The sequence below is a fragment of the Rattus norvegicus genome, chromosome 13 (genome assembly GCF_036323735.1).
Source record: "Rattus norvegicus strain BN/NHsdMcwi chromosome 13, GRCr8, whole genome shotgun sequence".
Taxonomy (NCBI): domain Eukaryota; kingdom Metazoa; phylum Chordata; class Mammalia; order Rodentia; family Muridae; genus Rattus; species Rattus norvegicus.
The window spans coordinates 78,752,194-78,773,619 of NC_086031.1; the positions used below are offsets into that span (position 1 = coordinate 78,752,194).

Genomic DNA, 21,426 nt, shown 5'->3' on the forward strand with positions numbered 1-21,426 from the left:
TAACCCATCAATCTCATTAGCGTTACCTGTGTACTCTTGGATGTGGGCTGTCCACTAACTGTGTTAGACCTAACAGGGGCCACACCCTTAAATACATCAAATTTCTTCTGTTACTCTCTGTCTCTGTCTTGTGCCCAGACCCCCATGCTGCTTTTTGTCTGACTTGAACTCGTTTAGGACCTGTGCATGCTGTCACAACCACTTGAGCACCTGAGTGCATATGTACAACTGCTGTAGTGTTCTGAAAACACCTCTTCCTGATAATCATCTGCCATCTCTGGCTCTTATCAGTCTTCCTGCCCCCTCTTCCTTCATGATCTGCACCAAGCCATTTTCTTATTAAATTATTTTAATTATTTACATTCCAGAAGTTGCCCCCTTTCCCAGTCCTCCCCACCCCACCACGTCTGTGAGAGGGTGCTCTCCGACCCACCCACATCCACCTCAACTCCACCAGCATTCCTCTTTCCTAAGGCATCAAATTTCTACAGGATTAGGTTCATGCTCTCACTCTAAGACCATACAAGGCAGTCCTCTGCCACACAGGTGCCTTGGGTATACAGGTAACCCATGTATACTCCTTGTTTTGGGACCTAGTGTCTGGGAGCTCTGAGGGGTCAGGTTAGTTGACACTCTTGTTCTTCTCTTCCTATGGGGTTGCAATTTTCCTTCAGCTCCTTTAGTCCTTCCTGTAACTTAATCCAATGTTAGTATCTACAATTGTCTGAGTCAGTTGCTGGTAAAGCCTCTCCAAGGACAGCCATTCAGGCCCCTCTCTGCACCCACAATGTGGTTTCAGTAATAGTGTCAGGATTTGGTATGCGCACATGGGATAGATTCCAAGTTGGGCTGGTCGCTGGGTGGCTTTTCAGTCTTGCAGCAAGCCATCTTTTTTTTTTCATCTTTATTAAATTGGGTATTTCTTACTTACATTTCAATTGTTATTCCCTTTCCCGGTTTTCAGGCCAACATCCCCCTAACCCCTCCCCTTTTCTATCGGAGTTCCCCTCCCCATCCACCCCCATTACCGCCCTCCCCCCAACAATCATGTTCACTGGGGGTTCAGTCTTAGCAGGACCCAGGGCTTCCCCTTCCACTGGTGCTCTTACTAGGATATTCATTGCTACCTATGGGGTCAGAGTCCAGGGTCAGTCCATGTATAGTCTTTAGGTAGTGGCTTAGTCCCTGGAAGCTCTGGTTGCTTGGCATTGTTGTACACATGGGGACTCGAGCCCCTTCAAGCTCTTCCAGTTCTTTCTCTGATTCTTTCAACGGGGGTCCTATTCTCAGTTCAGTGGTTTGCTGCTGGCATTCGCCTCTGTATTTGCTGTATTCTGGCTGTGTCTCTCAGGAGCGATCTACATCCTGCTCCTGTCGGCCTGCCCTTCTTCGCTTCATCCATCTTGTCTAATTGGATGGCTGTATATGTATGGGCCACATGTGGGGCAGGCTCTGAATGGGTGTTCCTTCAGTCTCTGTTCTAAACTTTGCCTCCCTATTCCCTCCCAAGGGTATTCTTGTTCCCCTTTTAAAGAAGGAGTGAAGCATTCGCAGCAAGCCATCTTAATGCACTGTTCTGCTTGCACAAAAGCTGCCGGTCTTTCCATTTTCAAGTCACTGTTACTGATCACAGTGGAGGATACAACTTTCCATCCAAATCTGTTTCAAGAATAAAAGAGAGTTTGGTGTTATTTGAAGCAAGAGAAACATTGTGAAGCAAAGTGGGAAAGCACTAAATAAAGACATCAAGGGACAGCGTAATGTTGCTGGCCATGCTAAGTAATAGTGGCTAAGTATTTTTCATCCTGTAAGGACTTCTTTAGAAACTCATCGGTGATAGGAGTGGATGATCCAGAGGCCTAAACTCACGAACTGAAACAGGTGTTTCTTTTGGTTCTTTGTGAACTAAGAGTGTTGCATGTATTGCATACTGCAGCCTCACTGGGGGGTATCAGTAAACTGTTGCTGTGTGACTGAGGTTGCTTGTGGCTTAGAGAGGCAGGGAATGAATGATGCCCATGTGGGGAAGAGCAGGGAGCCCTTATGAGAGAGCTGGCTACCTGGATATCTACGATTTTGATTTAGTGGATCATTTTCTTTTCTCCCTGGGCCTTGGAAATCTTAAAAGGAGAACTTACACATCTGTCTACAGGGCTTCTAAAACCCACTTCTGCCATTAGTATATCCTCAGCTTCCTGTAAAGTATTTGAGGACCTCAAAACATCCTCTCAAACCGGCAAACATACCCCTCTTCAGACATGGCTGTGTTGTCATTCATTTAAAGCATGTTATCTATGCACATAGTACATGAGAGACACTAAGATAACTATGGAGCTCAGTAGCACAAGGCCATTGAATATCAAAGTTTACAGTCTAGATTCTGGAGAACCCTGGGATCTGTAATCTGAACACATGAGCTAGTCAGCCCAGAACAGGAATGTGACAGGGCCCTCAGTAGATGTTCTATGCCAACTACATAGTGCTCACAAGAGAAGGGATAATTAGGTTCTCAGGTTCAGTGCCATGTCTTTTGTCTTTCTAACCCCCAGTGTCCTGGCGTGTGCTTGCATATTGACATATTGACACAATTCAGGTGGCTGAGATTTGTATGATAGTTCTTCCTTTTTCAGTAGTTAATTATGGCCACAGACAGAATGAATGTGTTCAATAATCGAATTAATACCTGGTCTAGTATTTTAACTTGGAAAATAAGGTCATCTTATAAGTACAGAACATTTTATATTAAATAGGGCTGGCCTACTTAAATGAGATAAACTAATGAAGGTATAAAAGCAGTTTTTTATACATTGTAACCTTCCTCACAAAGATTTCCAAGAAAATCTTGATCAGACAAAAAAGCTGGTTTAATAATCCTGCTACCGGGGCTGGGGATTTAGCTCAGTGGTAGAGCGCTTACATAGGAAGCGCAAGGCCCTGGGTTCGGTCCCCAGCTCCGAAAAAAAGAACCAAAAAAAAAATAATAATAATAATAATCCTGCTACCTAGAACACTTTAAATGTATCTGACAATAGTTAAGTTACAGAGAAAAAAGTATTGGGTTAGGATTAGAAATCAAGCTTTCAAAAAGCAGAGAATGTGGGGCGTGAGAGTGTAGGTGAGGGGGGAGCACTTTCATACAGACAAAAGGAAGGGGGAGGGCAGATATGGGATAGGGGGCTGGTGGAAGGCTAAGCAGGGAGTGGGATATCTTGGAATGGGGTGTTGGTGGAGGGGGTAACCTGGAAGTGGGATATCATTTGAGATGTAAATGAATGGGATGATTAATTTTACAAAAAGAATTAAATAAAATGGGTAGTCACCCTTTATACATCTCTTTCTCTTTACCTCCCACTAAGATGTATACATGTGTGTGTGTGTGTGTGTGTGTCTGTGTGTGTGTGTGTCTGTGTCTGTGTGTGTAAGTGGGGGTACCTGTGTTGGTTAGAGTGCAACCTCAGTGGTTGGCCCTCACTTCTCACATTATTTGAGACAGGATATTTTTGTTCACTGTATCATACACCACACTAGCTAGCCCTTGAGCTTCTGGTCATTGACCTGTGTCTGCCTGCCACCTTGCCATGGGAGCCCTGGGAATGCAGAGGCTTGCAGTGGCGGCCGGCTTTATGTTAGTTCTGCAGATGTGAAATTGGGTTCTCACACTGGAGTTGGTAACCCCTTTACTCACCCCAAGGCATCACTCCAGCCTGGCTCTCACCATTAATTGTGGGTGGAGACAGAGCACAGAGACTTTTCTAATGAATTGATGATAGAACTTGTAAAATCATCTTGCCAGACAGCTAGAGCTGGCTCCTGTTTATAGACACAATAAAATTTAATTTATCAGTGTAAGTACATTTTAAATTTTTTTTCTTAATTCTATAAAATGAAATTACACTTAATGCCAAGTTTGTTTGGCCCTCTTTTGTAGTTCTTCTTTTTATCACATAGAATTTAGGATATTTTTCCAGCTTGTTAGAAATTAAATAAAAGAAAATGCATATTCATGAAATTTTTTGTATATTTCCTTTACTGATTCTTACATGTCTTGCTTTACTTGGATTAAATGACCACAGTTGGACTTGAAACCCAAACAAAGCATTAAAAAATGAAAAGTCATGATTACTTAATTAAATAAATTTCATATAATTATATATAAGGTCTAAAGTGGCATATTTAAAATGCTATTTGTACAGGTTAGTCTCCTCATTACCTTTTTAAAAAGTTTGTCTAAGGAGATACTCATACCTAAAAGTTTGCTTTAAGACTTGCCTCAGTTGAGGCTGTGTAAAGGTCCACACTGTTGAGAAAGCAGTATATACATAAAAGCCAACAGCTTTATTAAATGTATGTTTATTACTCCCGCCTCTGCCCTGCTGCCTGCACCCACATAACAAAAAGAAATATAAATATATGTGTATTTTTGAGAAAATGTTTTTAAGCTATAAAAGCCTCCCTTTTTGGAGCTTTTTAGCCTTAAAAAACGGGACTATTTCAGACTTGTTTTAATTTAGTATAAAAACGTTATTAAATAAACCATATTACAGTGTCAATTAGGGTCTGCCAGATTAAAGAGGGGAAAATCTGTTCTCCATCAGTGGCTCCAGGACACAGAGCAGATCTGTGTAGCTCTGTGTTATCCTAGAGTGTGTTAATCAGATACAAGGTGTGACGGAAGCCAATGACAGGAGTTTCCCTGACAGTGCCCAGACGCTGACAATAGGCCGGGTGAGCCTTGAGAATGTCTCAGTGGTTAAACAGTAAACAAAGTGATGTAGAACTTCAAAAAGGATGGCACATTCCATGTAAAACCAAACCATAAGTCTTTGGTGACACGTAAGGGTTTATGGAACCTGAGTGCCTAAGATCATAATGTCAGAAGCTGAGAAGAGGGGAAAATAAAAGACAAAACCTGTTTTCCTTTAAATACAAGATAGGATGAAAACTTAGACAGAGCCCAGCACTACATGCCTGCCTCAGGAAGAGAGTGTTGCAGTGAGAAGTGTGTCCCTGGAGCATTCCTACAAAGGCTTGATGGAGTTGGATATGCCTTATGGGACTGACGGCGTCAATGCTCACAGCCCTTTCCCAGTATAGGATGGAAACTGGGCATGGAGAGAGCACAGGAACCCCAGAGGCATGCCCTGGGGACTGATTGTCATATGCTGAGTTTGTTAATTTTTGACTACTCATTTGGGGATGCTAGGCTGTGTGCTTCCAGCACTCTTAGTTATTTGGGATAATTCTTTAATACCTAACAAAGTAAAAAATATTTATGGTAGGGTTTTATTTACAGAATGTTAGATGTTGACTAACTCCTAAATATTTCTTACAAGTGAAAAACCTGAGACTAAATGTGATTAAAATGTCTTTTAACAAGATAATATACTTCAGTTAGCTGCAGCGATGTAACTGGGAGTAGGTCTCTTGACTGCCAGTTGAGTGTCCTTTATATCATATCACATTATCAACTCAGACTCTAAGATACAGAAAGGACAATTTTGTAATGGCTATCAAAGGATGTCCTTGGGGATTCCTGAACAGTTGGCTGGCAGTAACAGAATGGTAGCCTGCTGCAGTACAAGGCATTTCACTGCTTCTCAGTAAAATGGATGAAGGAATATATAAAGGAGAAGGTAATTGTAGATTTGTGGAGACGGGCAGCTAGGCTGTGACAACGTTTCCTGTTGTGTGGGGCGACTGGGCTGTAAAGTTCCCTAGGTCTTTAAGATTGTCACATTTTTAGTTAGTGAATGGTAGTTGATTTAGTTTGAATTTTATTGTCTAAAATTATGCTTTTGGACACTCCCACAGTATAAAACCCAGGGCCACTGCTTAGCTTGCTAAGTACACTGTCAACAGATTTAAGTTAAATCTTAGATTCTTTACCAACTCCAATAAAGCTTTTCAGACGCATAACATTGGCCATCAGAATCTGTAGCAAAACAAGTCCTCACTTTTTTCTAACTAGTATGTATTACCAAGGAACAAAATTAGAGTATTTAAGTAATAGCATGCTATAAATTAGATATTTCATTCTAAGATGCTTTATTTGGTAAATATTTGAAACTTCAGTTAGGTCGTCCCTCACTGGAAGGAACCGTAGCCCAGGTTCAGTGGCTGTGAAATGTGTTGTACTTGGCTTCTAAATCAAAGTGATGATAATTTTCATCATTAGCTCCTAAACTTTGAGTTTAGGACAGTGACTCACACATAAAGGCACTGACCACCCACCCTAATGATCTGAGTCCAGTCCAGGACCCACGTGGTAGACGGAGAGGCAGAAGCAGAGCTGCTCTCTGACCTCTGTGAGTGCACCTATGGCTCATGCACCCCACACCACAGTAAATAAAGAAGTGCTAGACTTGAATTTAGAAACTCATTAAAACACACGCACACACACACACACACACACACACACACACACACACACACACACACCAGGATTTAGATATTGTGAGTGGTTTTGAATAATGTTCAGGTTTCAACAAAAATTTTACTTTTATAATTATGAGATCAAAATATTTTCAAAAAGCAATGTTTTAACTCATTTAGAATTTAAAAAGAATCATCAACTTGATCAAGATTTCCTGCCATTTAATTCATGATGTTCTAACACAGAAACATAACTATTAAATCTCGGGGGTCACTTTCATGCCAACACTGCTGAGCATGGCAATGTGGTTTTGGTAGCAGGATTCTGTAAATATTGCTGAAGCTTTTGTAAAATGTAATTTCTGTTTCCTAGGCGATAACAGTTTCCTCCTCCTCACACCTTCTCATTTTCCCCAGAGTGCTTTCAGCAGCAGTCCTCCTGTCAGGCACTACACAGTTGTAGAATCAGACTGTTGTGAGTGCAGTACTAAGGCTAAGACTCAAAGCTCATTAGTTACCACAGATGCAGTCTTGAAATCGAGGATGCTTATTTTAATTTTATTTATTTTGCACAGCATACGTATTTTGCGTAGCATACATTTGTGACAGTGCATATGCAGAGGTCAGAGGACAACAGAGCATGGCGTGACTGTCATATTTGGAGCAAGATTCTATGCTCACTGCATTTAAAAACTTGTTTTACTAGAAGAGTTTCAAAAGTCAACCGTGGAGACCCCAGGATATTTTTGGTTCCTTAGTTTGGCCATACCAGTCTTCCTTTTAAAAACTCACATTTATGTGCAGGTTCCGTAATTGTTGTGTTGTTGAGGAAGAAGGATGAGGAGATAGTCAGATGACATAAAGACCTACATTCAAATAGCTAGCATCCCCTTTAAAAAGTAGAGCAGACACACCTATCAGTGGGTCGGCAGGGACAGGGAGGTCCTGCAGGTTACTGGCTGGCCAGCCTAGGCTCTTCATTGAGTTCCAGGCCAGACAGTGGCATGGCACATGTCTCCAAGAGGCACAACACTGGGGTTGGGGATTTAGCTCAGTGGTAGAGCACTTGCCTAGCAAGCATAAGGCCCTGGGTTCCCCGTCCCCAGCTCCGAAAAAAAGAATAATAATAAAAAAAAAAAGAGGCACAACACTCCAGGCTGACTCACCCACACATGTGGACATGAGATGCACAGAAAACACACACACACATGCAAATACCATAAGAGTACACAGGATAAAAAGAGAACTGATGTTTTTGGACGCATTATGATGACCCATGTGCTTAGACATTTGTTAGATTTTTTTTTAACTTTTAATTTTGTGTGTGTGCGTGTGTGTGTGTGTGTGTGTGTGTGTGTGTGTGTGTGTGTGTGTGTGCATGCATGTGCCGCAGCTCACATGGAGTGATTGCACTTGGGTCACCATGTGCTGGTGCACATGCCTTTACTTACAGAGCCATCTAGCCAGCCCAGATTATTTTTTTTTATAATTAGGATAATTATATCTTACAAATTGTATATTTATTCAATAGAACTAGAGTATGTATACTCTATGGATATATTAGGGGCATAATTTTTACCTATATCTGTAAGATTTAACGTGTACTATTGGGAAGCAAGTTTTGTTTTTAGTGGTATGACTCAGCCCATGGTTTTAAATGCCCTGCACCATGAATTTCAGTTACTATTTTCACACTAACAATTCAAATATGTGCTTGAAACTTAAATTCTAATTTAATAATCAGATCATACATTTCCCTTGAATGTCTCTTTGTTCAGATAAGTCATATTTCTTTAGTTTTTTAAATTTTTGGTTCATTTATATTCCATTCGTTGCCCCCCTAAATCCCTTTCCCATAGTTGTTCATCCCATTCCTCTTCCCCCTTGCCTCTGAAGAGGTGCTTCCCTGCCCACCACGCCTCCCCCTTCCCTGTGACCTCAAGTCTTCCACATCCTCTCCCACTGAGGCCAGACCAGGCAGTCCTCTGCTACACATGTGCCCAGGGCCTCCACCAGCCCAGATGCTCCTGGTTGGTGGCTCATTCTCTGGGAGCTCCCTGGGGTCTGGGTTAGTTGAGATGGTTGTTCTTCCTATGGGGTTGCTCTCCCCTTCAACTTCGTTAAGCCTTCCCCTAATTCAACCATAGGGGTCCCTGACTTCAGTGCTTGGGTGTAAGTATCTGCTTCTGTCTCAGTCAGCTGCTGGTAGGGCCTCTCGGAGGATAGCCATGCCAGGCTCCCGTCTATAAACACATCATAGTAATAGTGTCAGGCCTTGCCTTCCCTCCCAACCCCTCATGAGATGGATCCCAAGTTGGGTCAGTCACTGGGCAGCCTTTTCTTCAGTTTCTTCTCCATTTTTGTCTTTGCAGTTTTTTAGATAGGAACAATTCTGGGTCAGGAATTTTGACTGTGGATTAGTAACCCTGTCTCTCCTATTGAGACCCTGCCTATCTACTGGAGTTGGACTCTTTGAATTCCTTTTCCCCAAAGTTGGGCATTTTGGTTAAAGTCACCCCCAATGAGTGTCTCACCTCCTGGGTCTCTGGTACCTTTTAGAGGGTCCTCCTCACACCTTCCACCCCTTCCCCCAAGGTTGCTTATTTCCACTCATTCTCTCAGCCCTCTGGGCTTTTCTCTTGTCCTGTCCTCCCATATCTGATCCTGTTCCCATTTTCCCCAACTCACCCCTCCTCTCCCACTGCCTCCCATGATTATTTCCTTCCCTCTTCTAAGTGGGATTGAAGCCTCCTTACTTGGGCCTTTCTGCTTGTTACACTCTTGAGGCCTGTTGGTTGTATCCTAGGGATTCTGTACTTCTCGGCTAGTGTCATCTTATCAGTGAGTACATACCATGCTTGTACTTTTGGGTCTGAGTTAGTTACCTCATTCAGGATGATATTTTCTAGTTCCACCCATTTGCCTGCAATAGCCACAAATAATATAATATATCTAGGTGTAACTCTTACCAAGCAACTGAAAGATCTGTACAAGAACTTCAAATTCCTGAAAAAGAAATTGAAGAAGATTTCAGACAATGGGAAGATCTCCCATGCTCATGAATTGGTATGATTAACATAGTGAAAATGGCTATCTTGCCAAAAGTAATCTACAGATTCAGTGTAATCCCCATAAATTTCCAACACAGTTCTTCAGAGACATGGAAAGAGCAATTCTCAACTTCATATGTAAACACAAAAAACGCAGGATAGCCAAAACTATTCTCAACAATAAAAGATCTTCTAGGAAAAAAAAAAATCTTCTAGGGAAATCACCATTCCTGACCTCAAGCAGTATTACAAGGCAATAGTGAAACTGTATGGTATTGGTACAGAGACAGACAGGTAGATCACTGGAATAGAATTGAAGACCCAGAAGAAAACCCACACACCTATGGACACTTGATCTTTGACAAAGGAGAAAAGAAAGCATCTTCAGTAAATGGTACTGGTTTAACCAGCTGTGTGTAACAGAATGAAAATACACCCATATTTATTACTTTGCACAAAGCTCAAGTCCAAGTGGATCAAGGACCTCAACATAAAACCAGATACACTGAATCTAATACAAGAGAAAGTCGGAAAGACTTTCGAACTCATTGACACAAGAGGAAATTTCCTGAAGAGAATACCAATGGCTCACGCTCTAAGATCAACAATTGATAAGACCTCATGAAACTAAAAAGCTTTTGCAAGGCAAAAGACACCATCAATAGGACAAATCGGTGACCTAGAGATTAGGAAAAAATCTTCACTAACATCTGACAGAAGGCTAATATCAAAAATATACAAAGAACTCAAGAAGTTATCCTCCAAAAACCCAATGATTTGATAATCAAATTGCCATTACTGTCATCAGAAGTACACCATCTTCACATTATGCAAATGTTACATTTTTTTCAAATAAATTCATTGAATTTTATTTTCATAGCAAAGAAAATGCCATAGTTTCCCCAGAATTTGTTAGCCAACAAGTCAAAGAAAAAAGAATTTAAGCCCTGGCCTTGTTGCTTGTTCTATAACAGTACATGACATATATTTCCAAGTAAATGTTTTTACTAGCAGAAATAGTAATGGCTTCTACATTATTGTTAATATATATGGTAAAAATTGTGACATTTTAGGTTTAAATCAGTATCAAAGGCACTTTATAGGAATTAAAGACAAGAATGAATACAAGAAGGTTCAAGAAAGAAATGCTGACAGGCTTCAGTGAATGCCATCATGGAGAAGTTAGCTTTAGAAATCCAGCGTGTAATTCAGGAGAGTAGAAACTTCAAGATACATAGTTCACATGGTAGCTAGATAGATAAGTATGTAAAGAAAATCAGTATGTAGACAAATGGATATGCAAATACGAAGATAGATGATAGGTTGATGGAAGAGTTCCTGAAAGTCACTGAGTTTTTCTACCATTGAACTAGCAATAAAGAACACATTGAATTTTCAGATTTTTGTACTATTAAAAAATAAGTTATTACCAATTAGTTTTATGTGTATTGTCATGATTGGATGTATCAAAAGATACATCCAATATATACATAGAATATAAATGGGTACTTATCATGGACATTTAGAACATGTAATGAATAACTAGGTCACACAATGTGAGACAAAGTTGAGAAATGATTGAAAATATATTGTTTGCCTTACCAAAGGTTAAAGAGGCAAGAGAGAAGAACATATTTTATGTTCTAGTTAATTCTTAGAAATTCTTTGAGCAAACCTGAACAGAAGGAACAAGCTAGAAGGGTCAGAAGCCAGACATGTCATAAACCTCTAAAGGTTTCATGGAAAGCAGAAAAGTGCTAACGCCATCAATGTCTAAGGGACCACCCCAGTGCACTGCAGATTGTGGACTTAGTTGCTCAGAACAACAAATAACTTGTTAGGATGTCAGATAACTGTCAAGTCTGCTTGTTGTATTTACAGCATATTCTGCTTCTCAAGTCAACCTTCATCAAAAAGGCATAAGAAGGAAGTCATATATGTATATTTTATTGGAGGCTCCAAATTTAATTCAGTTATAGAATTAATTACAGAATTAATACAGTTAATTCATTGACAGAAAATACATATTTTTGTTTTATTTTGTTTTTTAGTGAAACAATGTGCTTTATTGGGGTAACTTACAGGAATATGGGTGAGTTACTTGCAGGAGCAGAAATGACTCAGACAGCTGCATCACCAGAATTCATCCCAGCATCGGTGACAGCCTACTGAAGCTGGAAATCTAAATCATATTCCACAGCCTTCAGGCAGCTCAACAATTGGAAAATGTCCTTTCCACGTGACTTCGGTCTATTACTCTTTGAGGCAGCAAAGCTGGTTTGCTCTGAGAGTCTTCTTTGCAATTTGGTTTGTGAGTGGCTCTCAGCAGTTTTTATTGCTTACAATGGCAGGGAGAAGCCTCACTGTACACCACCACTTTCCAGGACTTCCTGAGGTGCTATTTAGAGTTGCTTACCTTATGATTTAAGGAGCTTCTCTCCAGGATTAAATGTTTCTATCATTATTATTATTATTATTATTATTATTATTAATCATTCCATCATTTACATCTCAGATGATATCCCTCTTTCCCCTCTCCCACCCCACCACTTCAGCATCCCCTATGCTGGGGCATAAAATCTCCACAGGACTAAAGGCCTCCCCTCCCATTGATGTCGGAAAAGGACATCCTCTGCTACATGTGTATCTGGAGCCGTGGATCACTCTGTACACTCCTTGGTTGGTGGTCTCATCCCTGGGAGCATTCAGTGGTTCAGCCAGCTGATGTTGTTCTTCCTATGGGGTTGCAGTCCCCTCAGCTCCTCCAGTCCTTCCTCCAGCTCCCCACCAGGGTCCCTGAGCTCAGTCTGATGGTTGAAAGCTGTATGAAAAGAACTCTAAGTTCCTGAAGAAAGAAATTGAAGAAGACTTTAGAAGATGGAAAGATCTTCCATGCTCATGGATTGGCAGGATTAATATAGTAAAAACAGCCATCTTGCCAAAAGCAATCTACAGATTCAGTGCAATCCCCCATCAAAATTACTACTCAGTTCTTCATAGAGTTAGAAAAAGCAGTTTGCAAATTCATTTGGAATAAAACAGGATAGTGAAAACTATTCTCAACAATTCAAGAACTTCTGGGGGAATCATCATCACTGACTTCAAGCTGTAGTATAGAGCACTAGTGATAAAAACTGCATGGTATTGGTACAGAGACAGGCAGGTAGACCAATGGAATAGAAGACCCAGACATGAACCCACACACCTATGGCCACTTGATCTTTGGCAAAAGAGCTAAAACCATCCAGTGGAAAAGATACAGCATTTTTACCAAGTGGTGTTGGTTCAACTGGAGGTCTTCATGTAGAAGAATGCAAATTGATCCATTCTTACCTCATTATACAAAGCTCAAGTCCAAGTAGATCAAGGACCTTCACATAAAACCAGGTACACTGAATGTAATAGAAGAGAAGGTGGAGAACACATGAGCACTGGGGAAGATTTCCTGAACTAGTCACCTATCTAGTGAGTTTTAACTAAATATATTGAAAACTAAGATAGAAGAAACCAGGATTCAGCTGAGAAGCCTTTTTTTTTTTTGAGCACCATATTCATCATCATTTCTCCTGCCCCCTTTTTAATGCTATTCAGACATTGATAATGAAACTCTGTTGCTGCAGTTGGAATGGAAAGACTTGGATATCACTGTGATACATGAGTTAAACAGACACAGGACAGCATGACCTCATTCATGCGAAATATAAATATTTTACCTCATAAAAGTTGAAAGTAAAAGGAAGTAGAGTATTTAGAGGGTTCAGAAAAGCTGTGGCCACTGATAGAACAGGAGGTCTATGTGTATTATTGTATGGTAGAATGACTACATAGCTATAATGTGCTGTATATCTCAAAATCTAGAAGAAAGGAAGTCAAATATTTTTGCCATACAGAAGAGATAATTAAGTTACTCGTGTTGGTTTATACGTATAACCATACAACTCAGAATGTGTGTGTGTGTGTGTGTGTGTGTGCGTGTGCGTGTGTGCGTGCGCACGCGCATGTGAGGGAGAATTCCTACAAGTTCAAGGCTAACTTGGTCTGCCTAAAGGTGTTCCAGGACCTAGAACCAAAAAAATTAAGAATAAAATTAAAGAGAAATATTTGAGGAAATATATATGTGGGATTTCATCTAGGAATTATATATAACTTGTCAAAATATTACATACTACCCCAGAAATGCATATATAATTTTATGTAACTCAGCAAGAAAATAAATTTAGATAGCTACAACATATGAGACAAATAGCGACATTAAGTTCTTTGATAAATTCTAACCAATTGCCAATATGTGCTTCATAATTCTTTAACCAGAAACTTTCTGTGCATCAAGTATTACAGACACCTGCCAGTGAACAGACCATAATCGTTTCTCAGAAACTTATAGTCAAAACCAGATGAACATTAAAGAATTACAACTAATTTCATGATTAGAATGAAATTAAATTCAACTGTGATATATATATATATATACATATATATATTTGAAGTGAACCTTGTCATCAGTTAAAAACAGTACTTTAGAGGTGTTTTCCTCCCCTTAGTATTACTTGAACTAAGAGGTCATGCTAATCACCTGTCATGATTTCCACAAGTAATAATGGCCATAGACCTCACTATAGGCAGAGCCATATTCTTCACCTAAGCTCTGACAGCAGAACCCATTTAATGTGAGTTTGTGATGTTTAGACTTGTAGCACTTGTCCATGCCATTCATGATTAGTAATCTATTTGGCCACTTGTTGGCGAATACTCCATGTTCTTTATGACTGAGACACACTTCTGAACAGGTATTTTAAATGTTCCCTCTGAGCGTAATGGAGGCCCTCAGGATTCTCTTCTCACGGCAAAGTATTCCTGAGCACCAAGCGGGTGAACTTACAGAGTGGCACTTGGTATTTGTTTGTGATAGGAGTATGATGAAGAGTGGGCAAAGAAAATTCAGAGTGAGAAGTTTCGCTGGCATAACTCTCAGTGGTTGGAGATGGTGGAGAGTCGTCAGATGGATGAGAGTGAGCAGTACTTATATGGTGATGACCGGATTGAGCCGTACATCCATGAAGGAGACATTCTTGAAAGGCCTGACCTCTTCTACAACTCAGGTAAGGTGATGACCAAAAGAGTTCATCTCCTAGTCATGCACACTCCCAAACTTTAAGCACACTTTTAGGATCTAAGTGGTCTTCTGTTAATAATTTCAGGTAATGGTAACTATACACACCAAACAAAACTAGTAACATTTAAGTTAGTCTTTGCCCCAATTAAAGTTTATGTAGCTAGGACAGTCAGCTGCTGTTAGATGCTTTCCACTGTGTAAATTAAGCAAAAGTCTTCAGCATGTCTGAATTCTAGTCAGCAATGTGACACTCGTTCTGTGTTCTTCATCTACTACCTATATAACTTTTATTTCATTTATTTCCTTATTTAATATAAGCAGTTTAATACTACCCTGGTTTTGTTTTAATTCTCAACTATTAAACTGTTGGTGATTATTGGGAAGATTTAGAGCTTTCCATTCTAAACTGTACTAATACTGTTAAGATTATAGTCAATGTTATTCAAATGCTATGTTTATTATAACACTGTTGAACATGGCTGATTCCAGGGATGAGTTTGCCACAAAGATGGTTAAGTTTCACATATTTTGCTTTTACCATTTTTGGACTATCATCAATATTAGCAATAGTGAATTGAAATCATTTATAGTTGAGGAGACAAACGAGAGGATTTCCAGTGAAGTCCTGTGGAGTATTAGGCTGGAGGATTGTTGGGGATAAGGAACTTTCCTAACATGCACAAGGTGTGGGCTCAATCCTGTTAACAAAGGAAAAAGAAAAAAGTTGAAGTAATTATAATTAAATTAATTGCAATTTGTAGTGTATGTTCAATAATTGCATGATAATATAATTTGGCATTATATCTGATCACTGATAATATATTAATCAGTAATACTGTTCACATATTTTATTTATGTGTCTCACAAATATATACTGTACAGATTTCACATATGTATTATATATCATTTTATATTTAATATAGGAATCTGAATTCCAAAACAGTTAAGCTCCAGTATGCAAATGGAATAGCTTCTTCCTAACCAAACTCTGCAGCAGGTACGAGGTCCTGCTCCTTTCCAGCCAGATGGTCTAGGACATGAGTTTCAGCCCACCGGAGTTTCTGAGTTTAATAGCATGTGACTTTCCCTTGTATATCAGAATTCATGAAGGAAAATAATGCAAAATATATATGATGCTTTTGTTCCCAGGAATCATGATATTCTTAGAACCAAGTTTCTTGCTTTGAAGATTGGTAGCTACTTTGTCAGCATCAATCAATTCCAGGTATCTGCAAGACACTTTGGATTTTACAGATAACATTTCAGAACACATCTTTAAGTTATACCACATTTCTAAATTATTTAAAGCAGTGACTTAGAATGCAAATTGTAAATATTTCCTGTGAGTCACTTTATAAGTTAACCATGATACTGTTGTATATGTGTGTGTGTACATGTTTTATTATAAAAGAATATATGTATGTTTATATGTATGTGTCTTATAAACTGAAATTTAGAAACAGTGGTCACTGATGGAAAAAGTAACGTTTAAACACGTGAAGAGAGAGTGTCACGCCTAGACTCCTTTGTTTTCGCATACCCACACCCTGACAGTGGATGTGAGCCTTGACAGGACAGCCCTCACACTGTGTGTTTGGAGAGACTGACTCCCCTTGACAGGACAGCCCTTACACTGTGTGTTTGCAGACACTGACTCCCCTTGACAGGACAGCCCTCACACTGTGTGTTTGTGTTTGCAGACACTGATTCCTACAAGCAAGTTCACAATACTTTTTATTTCATGGACGTTTACCATTTCCTTTCATGAAGTCCAAGAATTAGATGAACGTCTGTGCCATTTCATGATGCATCTCACAGTAATGCCAAACCCTTTTATTATGTGCAGTTACATTTCCGAAACATAAGGAAATTTTAGGGGTTTGTTTTCAATATAGGATCAATATCACTTAGGTATTTTACTTTATTCTATGATTGGTAGGTTTCTCAAACTCTCATCCTGAGTTATTTGGTTTTAATTTTTAGAATTCTGAGTATTTTAATTTAATCTTGTTGACATTAGCCAGATTTTAACAAAATACTAAATACAAAATTTAGTTTCTATTTTTTTTTACCTTCTTTCTGTCCTTCGATTGTGTCTTGGAATTCCCCATGATTCCATTTTGTATCTTCTCTATGTTTACCTGGTATTGGACTTATAGAATATTTAATTTCTAGCAGACATAAAATCAGAGCCAAATATTACTTTGATTTTTTTTTAGATTTTATTTGAGGTTCAACTATTTTAAACTTAGTAAAATAATAAGATTAGTACCAGTTGTATACACTAACAATTCAACAAATTAAATAATAGTCCAAGACATTAATATGTGGTTTATGCCAAGTGACTAGGATGGAGATTTTATGAAAATACAAAGCACTGTGCTTACACTTTTGCTAACTATACTAATTAGATTTACCTTCTAAGCAATTTTGAATATACTTGTATTTCAAACAGCTTTCATACATATATTTATTTATTTGTATGTCATGGCACATGTCTAGAAGCCTGAGTTGACCCTCTTTGCCATGTGCATTCTTTATATCAAACTCAGGTCAGGAGGCTCGGCAGCAGTGCCTTTCCATAGGGCCATCTCACGCAAACAAATGTTGTCATTTAAGTCCTGCTGATATCCGAAGACTCAGATATCACCTTTGATATTGCCTCTCCCCAAGTAGGACACTCTAACCCCTATTAATAGTAACCCTCTATATTTTACAGTGTTAGTACTCCCCATTACACATATCTACTATTGTGTAGTATTTGTAAATAATTTCGTTGTATCCAAAGAGAAATTCTTTCAATAATGTGTATGAATTATACATATTTTTGGATCACACTATTATGCAGGTGTATATACAAAATAATCATTTGTTGACTAAATAATTTGCCAGTTTGTCTTATTTTTATTTGTTTAGTCAGTATGACTGGCCAATATTTATGTCTAGATTCAGTAATACAGCATAGGAAACTCAGAGTTGTCAAATCCATGCAGATAGTTAATCAGAAGGCAGATGCTAAACGGTTTGTTTTAGGCTTAGGGCATCCCTGAAGCCGGCATACAAATCTCTGAGTGTCTGGTAATAGTCATTCTTCTACGTCACCTTATAAATAGCAGCCTGTTTAGAGTCTTGGTACAACTGAAAGTAATACAACGCTTAAATCATTTTTTTTAAACTGACAGACTTAGAGGGATAAATACTTAAAGCAAAAGCAGAGCTCTCAAACCACAGAGCAGTGTAGAGCTCTTTAGGGAACCATGTGCACCTGACAACATGATGGTATAGCTATCAAAATTAATAGCTGATGGAGTTCAAGCCTTCAGAAACTGTCCGTCTTGTATGACTCACCCATTTAAGACCACAGGATGTATAAACCATTTTATATTAAAAAAAAGAGAACAAGTTTGTGTGTTTGCCATTTAAATTGTCCATGGGTTTTATTAACTAAGTAATTTTGATATATTCCCAATTGTGATATATAAATGAAGCATCTGAATATAAAATGAGAAGCATGCTGAAGTCCTGCTCTGCCAGCACTGTGGTGTTCCATGCCTCCTTTGCCTTTAGTCATAACCTTTCGTTAGCCCGAACCATCGTCCCTCCCCTCTGTGAAATACCTGACGCCTTTCTCCTTTTGGATTTTTCTTTTCCACAGCTCTGTAAGTACCTGGCAGGCAGTCCCTCTTGTTTCTGTTTGCACTGGAATTACCTAGTACTTAGTGACTGCTGTATTATTGTGATAACTCTTACTGACCTCTTCTCTATGTGTGGACTCCAATGCAACTCCAGGGATAACAGCATGACCTTCTGACATTTTTATTTCCAAACTAAGCTGGTTTCTAATGTGTTGTTCAATAAGGTAATTTTTATTTTATTCCCTATAAATGCGTTCCCTTTAAATGTAATCACTGCTTTGGTTCTTTGTAGATGGACTAATCACCTCTGAAGGAGCTCTAAGTCCAGACTTCTTCAATGACTTTCACCTCCAGAATGGAGACGTGGTTGGACAGCACTCATTTCCTGGCAGGTAAGCCGAGCTCCAAGGAAGAACTCAGGGGTGGCGGCTCCTTGTTTTTTCCAAAGCTCGAGTTTTCTTCAGTCTGCCATTTCTCTGCCTTTGTCATTACAAGGAGGGTAAAAACCTTTCATCTCTTCAGGAAAATGCTTATTTTTCTAGTTACTTTATTAAAAAGTAATGCTTCATTGCTTTAGAAAGTGTTATTTGAAAAAGACAGTAGTGTCCAATTCAATGAACACAGGTTATTTCCTAGCGATTGTTTTATAGTTGTAACAAAGTTGAATATAGCAGCATCAAGCTTCATTACTAATGTCCTTAGAGGTTTTAAACTGTTGTCAGAAAGTATAGAAAATATTTTCCTCTTTGTGCCAACCCTAGAGGTGTGCTGCATTCATCCCGGCTGACCCTTGGAATTTAACACTGAGCTATCAGCCGAATAGGTAGAACCTTATTATTCGTAAGATGTTTTCCATTTACATGAGTAATTTAGCTTCTATTTTTAAAATCCTACTTTTAATAACACAAGCTATATTTATATTGTAAAATATTTTTCATACAATATATTTTAACCATATTTTTCTATACCAACTTCATCTTTTCTCACTCTCTAAAAAAAATAAACAAAAGTCAAAAGAACAAATAAAGAACTCAAGAAGAAACAAAGATAACAAAATGAAACGAGACACACACTCAAACACAAAATATGAGCATTTTGTGTAGGCCAACTGCCCGAGAGCAGGGCACTTGCATGTGATTTATCTGTTGGCACTGCAGTAGAGAAAGCTACTGTTTCTTTCCCAGCAGGTATTACTGGCAAACAGCTTCTTGGTCAAGAGTGGAACTTTGTATCCACTTCCCTTCTCCATGCTGGGTTTGGTTGGTATAAACCAGTGCAGGTCTTGAGTGTGCTGTCCTAGTTTCTGTGAGTTCATACATGTATCAACCTGTCTCTGTACAGTCCTGGTTCATGGCATGGTCCATCATCTCTGCCTCTTACAGCCTTTCTGCCTCTTCTTCCAAGAAGATCCCTGACTTTGATAAGCACTTTCCATTAAGGGTGAATTGCGCTATACATTGTCCTGTTGTGAATTTCTGTGTTAATTACCATCTATCTCAAGAAAGTTTCTTTGAAAGGGTTGAGTGGTGTGCTAATCTATCTTTGGGGACCATTTTATTGCTGTATTTCTTTAGCATAACAACAGTGGTAGGTTTTCTCCTAGGGACCATGAACTATCTATTCTCAGATTCCTAGCCACTTTATCAGTGTCAAGTATGGGTTCCAGCTCATGGATGGTCTTTGAATCTAATAAAAAAAAAAAGTGGCCGGAAGTTTGCTATTGAAGGTTGTAGTATTTATGGCTAAGTAACATTGAAGATTACTTTTTCTCCCCAAGTAGTTTGCAAAGTATTTTTCAGCACCATGAGTGCTAGTCAGTAGACATGAAGTGTCTTGTTGGACATCAGCTCAGTTCTCCAGATCAGTGACAGGAATGGCGTCTTATGTAGTACCGTCTTACTTGAGGTCGTAGAAGATAACCAATAACAAAGTCTAAATCCATTTACGTGATGCGTTTATTGCCTTTTTCTGACCAGTGTTATCTCAGTGATCAATTGAAATTAACTTGATACAACTATAATTATGATAGTGGGTGTAAATATTATTGATCATCTATTATATATAATCTATTTTACAAATATCCATCTTTTTAAACTTGCAGTCTAAATTTTTAAAGCAAGAATTATATCTGCTTTACAGATAAAGAAAGCACAGCTGGTTGAAGTATCCATTGAGGTGATCTAATATGCATGGGTACACTGCATGGAAATACTCCCTCCATACAGAAATGCAAAGCAAAGCTTTCTTTAAATTATGCTCATACTACATCTTATGTAAGATATATGCATGAAATGTGAAGTTTTGTATTCTATAGTGGCCTCTCAGTGACAATAACACAAGAAACAATTTCGTCAGTACGCTAGGTTGACATACTAAGAAATCCCTTGCCTCAAGACAAAAAGCTCACTCTTGCTCTTGCCTTTGCTCTCTGTCTCCTCTCTTCCCTGCTCCTCCCCTTGTCCCTTCTCTCCCCATCCCACTCCCCCTTCCCTCCACGTGCTCATGGCCGGCCTTTCCTCTACTCCTCTACTCTTCTACTCTTCTTCTCTCATAAAACCTCTCCACCTGGGGGGGAAAAAAGACATAAAAGCTCACCATCAATAAATACTAAAAAAATTAAAAAAAGACCTCATTATTTCTGAAGTATGTGGCATTCCAGTTATAAATATTTAATTAATGTTTCTATAATTATTACATATAACTAATGTGACAATTCACAGTAACAAATGTTTTCTGTAAAATTAAAAATGGAAGTCGATTTGGGTTTATGATCTTATAACAAAAAATGCTTATATCATCTATAAACCTAATTGTTCTGCCATTGTAATTATTCTTCCCTTCTGGTTCACAATAAGTGTCGTCCTGTAGATAGTCCCAATCTAAATAAAGCAGACTGCTTCAGATTTCACCTTATTCTGTAAATAAGACCTGTTTTCATTTTTAATGTAATTCATTTTTATGTAACTTCAAATAAATTAAACATTTTGATTAATGTTGAATATGTAGTCAGGAGTGTGGGACATTTGTATGACCCCAGCCTTCAGGGACATAAGACAGGAAAGTCCAAGGTCAACCAGGGTCATTTGGTGAGACTCTGTCTCAAAATTTCCAATATGAGAGTAATTGAATATATGTCAGTAAATCTTGAGACCAATTCAACAAAGTTTATCATTTTTAATTATAGTTTTATAAAACAGCATAGCTTTATTGATAGATACATTTAGTTATTATGCTTAATATTTTAAAATTTCAATAT

General features: G+C 38.7%; 1 protein-coding gene across 4 annotated transcripts in view; it reads left to right on the plus strand.

The window, feature by feature from the left end:
- Kifap3 (kinesin-associated protein 3) overlaps positions 1 to 21,426 on the plus strand; it is a 136,973-nt gene that overhangs the window by 91,345 nt on the left and 24,202 nt on the right. For all 4 annotated transcript variants that reach the window (XM_039090489.2, XM_039090490.2, XM_063272116.1 and 1 more), the window contains exons 18-19: positions 14,332 to 14,521; positions 18,463 to 18,562. In XM_039090489.2, the coding sequence (XP_038946417.1) occupies positions 14,332 to 14,521; positions 18,463 to 18,562 (290 nt within the window). The remainder of the gene's footprint in view (positions 1 to 14,331; positions 14,522 to 18,462; positions 18,563 to 21,426) is intronic.